General features: G+C 45.8%; 1 protein-coding gene across 5 annotated transcripts in view; it reads right to left on the bottom strand.

The window, feature by feature from the left end:
• Nucleotides 1-12,478, bottom strand: part of LOC308328652 (apoptosis-stimulating of p53 protein 2-like) — a 53,179-nt gene that overhangs the window by 30,055 nt on the left and 10,646 nt on the right. For all 5 annotated transcript variants that reach the window (XM_080782640.1, XM_080782642.1, XM_080782643.1 and 2 more), the window contains exons 3-4: nucleotides 4,984-5,131; nucleotides 1,911-2,024 (exon numbers count right to left, since the gene is read on the bottom strand). In XM_080782640.1, the coding sequence (XP_080638766.1) occupies nucleotides 1,911-2,024; nucleotides 4,984-5,131 (262 nt within the window). The remainder of the gene's footprint in view (nucleotides 1-1,910; nucleotides 2,025-4,983; nucleotides 5,132-12,478) is intronic.

Raw genomic sequence — 12,478 nt, 5'->3', positions numbered from 1 at the left:
TTAGCAACAAGAAGAACAAGCTTAGTCCACCTGCTCAGGATGAGGACACCACAGCATGGCGTCTATTGCTTTGCATATTTGATCTCTGCTGCCGTTTCACATGCGTTTTTTATTTGCACTCTGTCGTACATTTACGTATTAGATAGTGTCGCTCTTGCTTCAACTCTTTTGCTTGTCGTTTATTTAACCCATTTCGGGCGGAAACCCCTTGTGGTGTTTTGAAAAATCGTAACAATGTGGCACAAATCTTTGAATATATATTCTTTCAGAGTGAACGTTTTTAAGAAAACTGTCAGGATTTAGAAGACATTTTGTAGAATCGAGCTAAAGGAGGAGACACCCGCACACCGTCTTCACTTGCTCAATAAATAAACGCTCTTATTTACATTTTGCAGACGTTCCTCGGGTCTTTTGACCGAAACGTTGCAAATGTAATACAAATGTGTCTTTACTGAGCAAAGCGAAGACAGTGTGTGCCTGTGTGGGTGTCTCCTTCTCCTTGCATGTTGCTGCACTACCTACCTACGCACCTGTCGCAGAGCCTTTCAATCAGGTGCGCAAAAGACTTTGCTCATCTCGTTGTTAATTTAAAATGTTACTGCAGTTCGCGGGAAGCATGCAAGTGCAGCATCCACTTGTTTTTATGCACAGTGTAAACTTGGGACGTGACTCTAAAAAAAGTTGATTTAGTACACGGTTAGTGCCATAAACGCGCCATGATGATCCACGTGCGTAACGCACGTGGATCACAACCTTACTTGACACCCGGCTGTTTTGTAGGGGCTGAGCTGAGCTAAGCTAACCGTGTGGGAAAACAAGAGCAGGCTAAGATAACAGGAAAGGAAAACGGGCATCTAATCCCTGCCCCAGACTCAAGCTGTGAGGGGGGGGGGGGGGGGGGGGTTGGTAAGAGGGCTTAGTTATGCAACCGGACAGGATAGACTCAAATACTAGACGTTTCGTCTGCAATTCTAAGAAAACTGAAAAGTAGCAGACTAACGACAATGTTGCTGGGACATACTAGGACTGCAGCTGTTGATTTGATTGTGTTTTAGATTAACCAAATAATCCCTGTTTTATAGTTTGTTGCACAGCTGTGTCATGCAAAAAAGTTCGAGTTTGTGAGCTTGTTCGATTTGTAGGCTTTTTATTTATTTGTCTAACTTTTCTTATAATGACACCAAAATAAGGACAGATCATTTACATATTCTTCTTTTAAATAAACTATGGTTTTCATATGTTTTTTTTGCATTATTAAAATCAATTAAATTGCTTAGTCGGATGAAGTGTTGCACCTCTACAGTGGGACACCATTCCCCAGACCCCATGTGTCTCTAACATTCAGGCTAAACAAGGCTTGACGGGGGATTTGAAGCCCGTTCATCTGAATCCATGTCTGGATCTAGAGGGGGTCCTAATAAGCTACATGCTACAGTACACAGCTGTGCTATTGGAAAGAGTCTGCTATGGCCGTTATGTAATACACCTTTTCCACAAGATCCCACATGCAGAGAGAGAGAATGTGTGCGTGCGTGCGTGCATGCGCAACTTTCGAGGAATCCCAGGAGCAGACGGACCAGGTGTCAAATGTTTTATTTTCACTTTAAGAGTCAGCTCTACATAGGACAGGTCTCACGACTGAAAATGTTTGCATAACCAAGATTTGTAAGGCTGCATGAAAGGAGACTTTTATGGAAGATGCTTCCGAACATGCTAGTTTGACCACATCAAATGCTCTAAAATAATAACCGAAAATAGACGATCTACAAGCGTCTCAATGCGCAATGCATTGAGAGCACGTTTTCGCTGTGCAACATGCCTCCAAAAGACGACACGATGGACACGGCTTCTATGGAATCAAAAAGAGTGAAATCAGTCGTGGCGACAGAGAACTTTAATCCATTGCTTACCAGACTCCCTGCTGGGGGCTCGGTCGTGGCGGAGGAAGAATCGGACCTCTGCACGGTGCTGGCCCCATCGCTGCAACACGTCCAGCATCCTCTCCCCATCGCCTACGGGACGCTCTGCAAAGACCATACACATGGTTAGGTTAGTGATTGAGGTTTCGGATCAATAGTATGTCGGAAACTAAAGCCTGTACCCGTATCGTTTACGATAGCCAGTCACTCATATTTGATACAGTCCGTTTCTGGCGGGAAATGTAACTAATTCGGCCATTAGCGATTTCTCATCGTCAATTCCCCCGGGATCATTTGTCTAATGGGGGGGGGGGGGGGGGGGAACGTGACCCAGGTAGGATGCAGTTGTAAGAAATAGTATGCCTGTTATAATTCTGTGAAGTTTCCCAAACTGAAAGAAAAACAAAGAAAAACAAAGAAAAGGGGTGCAAATTGGAAAACCTTTTAAGGGAGAAGAGGGGGCCACCTCATCCCCACCCATCCCAACACCTCACTCTCCCAAAAACCCTTCTAGCCTCTCTCTCTCTCTCTCCTGATGCTAGCGGCTGACCAAGACAATGGCTACTATGAAGAGAAGAGAGTCCGCACACAGGTTTGCTCCAATGGTGTTTTCTTTTATTCAAAACACCATAAATAAGACACAACGTTCTGTACTGTACTGTACTGTACTGTACTGCACTGTACTGTACTGTACTGTACTGTACTGTACTGTACTGTACTGTACTGTACTGTACTGTACTTACCTTAGTCCAGCACCAGACAGGAACTGGATGTGCGCTAGCCACCTGCTTTTTATAATGGCTACTATGAAGACATGCATCTTGGGCACTTGTTCTCATGTTTTGTTTCTAAAAAGGTGTTTGCACACTGGTGCAGTTTTTTTTCCCCCAGCGAATATCGGAGCGAATTTCGGAGGACGACAATCACGTTTGCACACTGCCGCCAAAACCTTTGTCTGTATAAAAGGTCTTTTCGGACCGATTTTATCCGTTTTCTGCAGCTGTCTAGTGGGGTGTTGTTTACCTGATATTCTATAGTTTCAATGTACATATACAGGATTTATTTCAAAGTCGTGCTCTTTGTTTTTAAGTGTTTAAATGGTTTGGCACCCACTTATCTCTCTGAATTGCTGAAACCTTATGTTCCCACTCCTCTGACCAGCTTCTCCTGGTGGTGCCTAAAACCAGGCTGAAGCTCAGAGGGAACCGGGCTTTTGCAGTGGCAGCTCCCAAGCTTTGGAATGAGCTGCCTCTGCACATAAGACAAGCCCCCAACCTTCAGGTGTTTAAATCACGCCTCAAGACGTATCTAAAATAATTATATTATTTTATTGTAAAGCACTTTGGTACAACTTTGTTGTCATTTAAATGTGGTATATAAATAAAGATGGTATGGTATGGTTGGTATATTGACATGTAGATGGCACGTTGTTTAGAGAGATACTAGGTTCATTACCTTTGTGTCCTACTTTCTGGAGGCACTGGCTCTACATTATTCTCTCTGCATTCTATGTGATTATTTACCTCGCTGTGGGTAAGAGGGAATGATACCAACATTGTAAAGGCGCCATCAGTGGTCTTCTTATTTTTTTTTTTTTTTTTGTTTGTTTCTTGTTTTTTTGTGTGTGTGGAGGTTTCTTGACAATGTCTTTGTCTTGTGGAAACACTTGAGCAGATTGGCTGGCGCTCTCCTCACTCACTTAAGGCAGCGTTGTCACGGCAACGGCTGTGAAGCCCAGGTCCTCGAGCTGTGATTGTGGCATTGTGCACACTTCACTTCCTGAGTGAGAATCAAAGGACGGGGGAGGGGCTTTAATGTTCCTCCCACTTTACCTGAGACGCACAGAGCACACGGAGCAGCCAATCCAAACCGCCCCAAATAATTGACAAATCACTAGGAGTTTGTTGATGTTAAGAAAATGTGGTCAAACAATAAAAAATAAAGCAGGGGCTCGCAACTCACTTTAAGATGCTCCAAACTTTATTTAACGACAGGCAGGAAGAAAATACGACTTTTTAGACCTCACGGTCTTTGTCAAGTATAGATACTCTATACTCACACCCACTCACCAGAACCTCCTATGCTGTAGGACGCTATACTCTTTAATGCCACTCACCAGAACCTCCTACTAGGACGCTATACTCCTTAATGCCACTCACCAGAACCTCCTATGCTGTAGGACGCTATACTCCTTAATGCCACTCACTAGAACCTCCTATGCTGTAGGACGCTATACTCCTTAATGCGGCTAATGCCACTCACCAGAACCTCCTACTAGGACGCTATACTCCTTAATGCCACTCACCAGAACCTCCTACTAGGACGCTATGCTCCTTAATGCCACTCACCAGAACCTCCTACTAGGACGCTATACTCCTTAATGCCACTCACCAGAACCTCCTACTAGGACGCTATGCTCCTTAATGCCACTCACCAGAACCTCCTACTAGGACGCTATACTCCTTAATGCCACTCACCAGAACCTCCTACTAGGACGCTATGCTCCTTAATGCCACTCACCAGAACCTCCTACTAGGACGCTATGCTCCTTAATGCCACTCACCAGAACCTCCTATGCTGTAGGACGCTATACTCCTTAATGCCACTCACCAGAACCTCCTATGCTGTAGGACGCTATACTCCTTAATGCCACTCACCAGAACCTCCTACTAGGACGCTATACTCCTTAATGCCACTCACCAGAACCTCCTACTAGGACGCTATACTCCTTAATGCCACTCACCAGAACCTCCTATGCTGTAGGACGCTATACTCCTTAATGCCACTCACCAGAACCTCCTACTAGGACGCTATGCTCCTTAATGCCACTCACCAGAACCTCCTATGCTGTAGGACGCTATACTCCTTAATGCCACTCACCAGAACCTCCTATGCTGTAGGACGCTATACTCCTTAATGCCACTCACCAGAACCTCCTATGCTGTAGGACGCTATACTTCTTAATGCCACTCACCAGAACCTCCTACTAGGACGCTATACTCCTTAATGCCACTCACCAGAACCTCCTATGCTGTAGGACGCTATGCTCCTTAATGCCACTCACCAGAACCTCGCCACATCTCGGCCAGGTGGCAGTCCGTCTCTCCCGGCTCCTTGCACAGCTCCACCACGTCCCGGCACAGCGTCTCCGGGGTGACGGGCACCTCGGTAAAATGCTGATCATTGTTACTGAGGTACACTGTCAGGAACATCTGGAGGAGGAAGACACGGACATGTTAATCAGGTTGGCACGCTGTCAGGAACATAATGGAGCAATGAAGAGGAAGGGAGGAGACACGGATATGTTAATGAGGTTGATACCATGTCAGGAACACATGGAGGAGAGACGGAGACACAGGGGAGAACTGAAGAACTGCTTCCAAATTCCCACCTTAGTACTTAACTTAGATATGACAACCCTGCATGCCTTGGTCAAGTGTTACCATGTTTTTGTTACCATGTTTTTGGAATATACTATTCCCTGGCTCAAACTTTATCCAGCAAAATGTCTGCTGCTCCATTGTACTCTGTGTGATGCCGTCTAATTCCTAGATAAATACCTACAATATCCCTGTCAGTGTGTCTAATACATAGATAAATAACCTACTATATCCCTTTCAGTGTGTCTAATACATAGATAAATAACCTACAATATCCCTGTCAGTGTGTCATAATCATGAACGGGAAGTGCGATTAAAAGGCTTTTAAAGCCGTAGCCGTACCGGAATATGTTCACGGCTCTGATGTGTCCGTCGGCATGGAATGAGAGCTTAGATAAGTCTGAAAATAGAAACAATAATATTGTTTCTATTGGTATAATATTATTAGACCACAGGTGCCTTGTGTGACGTGGCACGAGCTGAGCTGAGCGAGGTGTATCTCTGTGCAACAAACCTCGGCCCTGTGCGATATGCTATCCAAACGACTCACCAAAACAACTACACTCGAAACAGGACACTTGCAGTGTATCCGCTCACATCCGCCGATCTACAAGCTCACAATGTGTTGGGGGTAAAGTAGAGACCATAAAAAGTATGGCTCTTTGGGGGGGGGGGGGGAACAGTGTCCTAAATCCGCATTACGGACCATGGTTTTTTCCCCTAGTATTCTAGAAGTGTCAGCGGGACTACAGGGACTATGGGGAACATCAGAGGTCAGGAAGGGTCACAGACACAGACACAAAGCACCAGTAGCAGCTGTTGTCCCCCGACAGGAAAACAAACTATTGTCAGAGAGGCCTTTAGCCTTTACAACTGTTAGGACGCACTGCTTAACCTACTTAGACCTGAGGACGATTCTACAATGTCTTCTAAATCCTGACAGTTTTCTGAAAAACCCTACAGTATGTTTCTATGTCAGTGGTTCTCAAACATTTTCATGTCAAGGACCCCCAAAAATATATGTAAATGGCCGCCGACCCCCATCTGAAAATATGTTGTTCCAGGGACCTCCCGGAAGCAAAGATTTGAGTTAAAAACATGCGCTCTGAAAGAATATAATATTCAAAGATTTGAGGCACATGTTCACGATTTAAAAAAAATAGCAGACCTACAAGCTCATAGCGCGGCACTCGGTTGTACTTTTACTACACTACGTTTATTTGAAAAACTTTAGTTACTAGTTGTTAGTTTAGATTTAGATTATTACAAAGCATAAGGCTACATTAACCACTTCATTGTGGCAATTTGAAAATGGCAGATCTACAAGCTCACAATGTGTCGCATGGCGACGCATTGTGAGCTTGTAGATGTGCCATTTTCAAAGGATTTCAATACATTTGAAGACTTGAAATGGGACATTGTGCGTAATGAGTACTTTCTACTTTTAGTACTTTTAAGTACATTTTGATGCCAAAACGTTTGTACCTTTACTCAAGTACTCATTCCGGACTTCTACCTGTAACTTCTATATTGTAGTATTGATACTTTTACATAAGTATTAAAAAAACTTTTTCCACCACTGCTTATTCCTCAAATTTAAAGTCTCTTCCAAAAAGAAAAAATATGAATAAATTATTTCACCAGTGTAAGCGTGGGCATGGCCAGCAGATAAGACGGAAGTGATGGATGGATGGTGTGTGTATGTGTGTGTGCGGCTGTGCGCCGTGTGTGTGCGTGTGTGCGTGTGTGTGTGTGTGTGTGTGTGTGTGTGTGACTCAGGGGATCTGAGTCACACCGGTGTCTTTGTTCCCCCGGGGATATGCAAATGAATGATCTCTTCAATGGAGCTAACGATCAGTGATTCATCATGCTCGCTAATCTACAGTTCCGACACACAGCTGTGAGAATAGATCTGGGGGTCTTGACGATTCTCGCAGGAAGAAGAAGACCCCCACGGGAGAGGAGAACCGACGACAACAGAACTGGATTGATCAGACTGACTCACCACCACCCATTTATTATTATTAGACATATTTGATCCCTTGGGGGAAATTCTGTTTTCAGCTTCAACCGACTGATTGCTGCCTAAGTGGTCAGACTTAAGTGCAGGAGGGGCAGGGGGGGCGGGGGGGGCACTTAGGGGTTACATTTATCTTGCTCAGGGACACCTCAGCAAGATTTCCGGGGGCCGGGGAATCGAACCTGGGACCTTCCATTTCCCAGAAGGCAGCATAGGCTCCATTTTTGTCACTGCTAAACCCATTATCCCTAAACTTCTTTGCCTTTTTTTTTTGCAAAACATTTTTGAACACGGGTGTCCTTAAGTTGGCTAAATAATACCAAAGCCGGAACTCTTCAGAAGTCCATCATTAAAGCACTAACCCCACCCCCCTGCTGTAGAGTAAAGTACACCTCACAGACATCTCTGACGCTCGTCAGTAATTCATTCGGAACAGCTTGTTGGGAACAGCTGACATCGTCAGGGCTTCCTGTTAGCGTTGAGTAAGTAAGGGCATTCAAATGACCCCGTTAATGTCTGTGAGAGACAGACAGAGTCAATGAGAAACTACAGAGGAGGCGGTGCTTAGTGTGTGTGGGAAGAAAGAAAAAAACATAAGAGAATGGAGGACAGCACAACAGTAACGGGAGGATGGTGCGGGAGGGGGGGTGTCAGGTGGGGAGGCGCTCCAAGTCAGCACTAGGGGTTAATGATCCAGGACCCCCGGCCCACACACACACACACACACACACACACACACACACAGACCACTCCCACCAGCAAAGTGTCAGCAAAGTGCCAGCAAATTACGAGATGCAGGCCCCCAGCCTGCATCCCGTAATTTGCTGGCACTTTGCTGACGCCGTACCGGTGACCTTCATGCACCGTCCTTAACTCAAACTGACCCTCCCTCACTCACTCATTGCCAGTACAGTCCCTCTACGCCTATACGGTCTATGCCAGCCATTCACAAACTGTGGGCAGTGGCCCCGCTGGTGGGGCGTGAGGAATGAGGATATTTTCAAGTGTCCCCCCCTCCTCCTCCCCCAGTATGTGTGGGAGGGTGCACCTAAAATATGTGGTGGTGGCAGCTACAGTACAGTATATGAAAAGGTTCGGCTCCCCCAGTGCAACTAGTGAAACTGTGTCTGAGGGAGCGGTTAACAAATACTGTAAAACCAATGAAAAGGTTAAGAGACATCTCATCCCGGGCGACATGTCCGGACTTTTGGGGCGACATGACCGGTGAGTTATCCGGACTTTCCGGGTGAGATGTCCGCACTTTTGAAAAAAAGTTGGAAAAGGGGCGAGTTATCCAGTTACCAATGAAAGGTATTAACAAACTAAATCTGGAACACAGGTTCCCATTTTCTGAAAACGTTTTGGGACATGTTTCTGCCCCGACCCGACAGCGACAATGTGCTGACTGAGGTCCGGTGAATAATATGCAACGTCGCTGAGTCTCCTGTGTGATCTTGGAAGTATGGGGGAATGAATGTAATCGGTCCAGCTAGCTGGAGACAAGGCTAGCACAGGCTTCTTTTCTGACGCTCTGCTTTCCCCTCAGCCAAACAACTCCTTCCTAAGCACATTAAATATTCATTAGATAGACACCCCGTCCAGAGGAATTAAACAGCTCACTAATAACAACTCCATGATGAGACCACTAAACCCGCAGAGCCAGGAGTTAAACCACAGAGCCCCTGTGACCGTAGGCCTTTGGCTCTCAAACCTTTTCATGACGAGGACCCCCCCCCCCCCCCCCCAAATAATAAATAATGTGTCCCCTTTTTAGAACAAAATGTGTTAGATTAAAAAAGCTTGATCTACAAGCTTGTAGATGGACTATTTTCAAATATCCAATGTTTATAGGGTTCAAGCGGTTAAACTGCATACAAACACATTTGGGGGTGGGGGGGGCTTCAGACGCTTGGCTTAAATCTTCTACGAGCCAGAGAGAGAGAGCATAGGAGACAAGCTACTGCTATATCACGCTTCCTTCCTAGAGTACCTACCCAGGGGAAGGAGGGGAGGCTGGGGAGGAGTGGGGAGCATGCCGCTGCTGCGCTGGGGGACAGAATTATAATTCCACCCCGAGCATCGGCGGCCAGAGGACAGCAAGCTTCTTTCCTCTCTCTCCAAGTCTTACTAGTAATCTCTAGTAAGAGAGTGGTGACACTAGCATTGACTACTTGACTCCCATTGTAACAATGGAATGTGGAAGTGCTCATTCTATCTCAATGGGATAGTTCCAATGTTTGGAACTATAGCCCATAGCACCCCGCCTTGTGGCGAGACCAAAGCGTGTCGCCACTCTCTTACTATATCACTCTGTCCAAGTATTTCCGTTTCCTATCCATTACTCTTCCCCCTTCCACAGTATTATTATGATGATAATGACATTTGCCGCTTTTGTGTATATTCTGACTTTCCAGGGTCAAACTACTACTGACACACACACACACACCCAAATTGCATTGTCCAGGTCTTGTGTGTTTATGTCCACTTGTTGTTTCCGTTTGTCCTGTAGTTTTATTTATGAGTCACATTATGCTATTGTCTCACACACACACACACACACACACACACACACACACACACACACACACACACACACACACACACACACACACACACCTCTTAAATTAGAGAAGAGCGAAAAATATAATCTGAAACGGCCAATGTAAGACCGGGGGGTGGAGAGAGTTCTCCCCATTCTCCCCATAGAAAAATGCCTGGTCAGCCTTACTGTATATCTCCTGGACAGACTTGTCTCTCTCTCTCTCTCTCCCTTTTCTCTCTCATTCGGAGAGAGAAACAGACACATATAAGGGGTTCATGCGGTTTACTGTAAATCACCTCAGTGCTTTTCCTGCCTGCCTCTATCTGACCAACCCCATATGCCCATCATCAGGCAGGACAGATAGTCCGGAGGGGGGAGGGTGCAAAGTCTCTGCCAAGTCCGTCCCAATCTCACTGATGCATGCTCTTTCTTTACTGCCCTTCAGGTGCTGAGCTGGCCCTTGTGCAAAGGGCCTGGGCAATATAGACCTGAGCTCCATTCTACAAATGTCTTGTCTTGAAAACCCCACGTTTCAGTGTCAGTGGTGCTCACACTATTTCATGTCAAGGACCCCAAGAAACATTATATGTATTTGGCCTCCGACCCCCCTCCCAGAAGCAAAGATTTGAGTTAAAAATGTTCGCTCTGAAAGAATAGATATATTCCAAATTTGCGACACATTTTCACGATTTTTCAAAAATAGCAGACCTACAAGCTCAGCGCGGCACTCGGTGCCGCGCTATAAGCTTGTAGATCTGCTATTTTTCAATAGCTAAAGTATAACATAATGCTTAAAACACCAAAAGGGGTTCCCGCGATTCTGTCTAATGTCCCTCACCACTGCCTGTAGCAGTGGGGTCCTTTTTTTGGAAAACGCCCTAATTGGTTAATCCGATAAACAATTTAAGCCCTATATTATATCACCTTTGTTGCGTGCATAAATAGGAGCACAAAAGCTTAATCGAGGCAAAAAGTTTGAAATAACTGTGACGTCGTTTTGTAGTCATGTCGGCCGGCCATACCCGTGCGAGCTTCAATGGGCTCCTGTCTCTGGCTACCAGAGGCCCCCTGAGGGACACAAGTGTGTTACATTGATTTCCTGTATGTCCCTCTGCTAAACAGCGAGAGGAGAGGGGAGGTCCACTGGGAACTGGCTTTTCAGGCCTCCCTGCTTGTTTTAACAGGAGACTTAGGATGCCTGCAGTTCAAACATAAACAATGTAACCCATGGCCAATTAGACGAAGGCATGCTATCACAGGCATGCTATCGGGGGTGTGTGCGTCAGTGTGTATGTGTGTGTGTGTGTGTGTGTGTGTGTGTGTGTGTGTGTGTGTGTGTGTGTGTGTGTGTGTGTGTGTGTGTGTGTGTGTGCAGTGCAGTGTGCACGCACAGTGTGTCATTCTAACTGATCATTAAGATAACGTGCACTGACACACGTGTGCTCCAACACAAAAGGGCAGAGAGCAGTCTAGTACTACTACACACAGTAGACTGGATGCCAACAAAAGTAGTAGGCAGAACTTGGACCGGTAATAAACATCTGATCACAATGATTATAATGAGGTAATGGCAATCGTTTTTGCATAATCGTCAAGATACGTTTCCAATTCAATCTACTTCCCAAATCCGCCCGCAAGGGTCCATTTGGTTTCATTTGTACACTCTCAAGAGTTACAGACCTGTCGTGGTCATTCAGGTCTAGATCTCTTTATCTATACAGAATCTCTGATTCTGTACGTCCGTGGCAAAAACGGAATATTGATCAAAATGGTCACCACAAGCCAGCATGGGGAAGACCCCTGAATCCCAGAACAGGCAGAATGAGACTCAGAGACTCAGGGTTTGGGGAGAGGGTCTGGTGGTTTCATTTGAACAGAATGAGACTCAGGGTTTGGGGAGCGGGCTGGTGGTTCCATTTCCTTGTCAGAACAGTTACCCTTCAGTCGGCTTTTAAGAGGCTTAGCCTTTCGATCGTGCACGTCCCTCTCGGACGCCGCGAGCCCATTCTCTCCTTGTAAAGGGTCAATTCTGCTGCATTAGTCTCCCGAGACCGCCGTGTAAACCTGATTGCCCTCTTATCGAGTTAGAATAAAAGAGCGTTCAGAACTGTCTGCCGCTGCAGTTTCCTATCTCACGCCGCCAAGAATAAACTACGCACGACGGGTCCAAATACAATCACTCTGCCGCATCAGGCCCATTCATTACCAAATGAAAGCCCATTATAGGGAATAAACATCGATGCAGCTATAAATGGAAAAATACATCAAAACAAAAGTCACTGCTGCAACAACCGTATGTCTAATGCTCATTTGGTATTAACATACACCTGTTTACCAGGCAGCTCAGTGGCCTTGTGTTTGAGTGTCCGTCCTAAGATTGGGAGGTCAGGGTTCGATTCCCTGGACCCACCATTCCTCACTGTTCACAACAGTCCGTCTAGGGACAGCATCCGTTCGAACCCATTAAGAACCTGAGGCCGATTCTACAAATGCCTTCTAGATCAGTAGTTCTTATCTGCTATTCAAAAATAGCAGATGTGCAAGCTCGCAGCGTGGCACAAAGTGACATGCTGTGAGCTTGTATATATCTGTGATTCTACAAATGCCTTCTAAAATC

The sequence above is a fragment of the Protomyctophum bolini genome (genome assembly GCF_963924005.1).
Source record: "Protomyctophum bolini genome assembly, chromosome: 14".
Taxonomy (NCBI): Eukaryota; Metazoa; Chordata; class Actinopteri; order Myctophiformes; family Myctophidae; genus Protomyctophum; species Protomyctophum bolini.
Note: the sequence above shows the minus strand (reverse complement) of the source record. Positions and strands in the feature narration are given on the sequence as shown.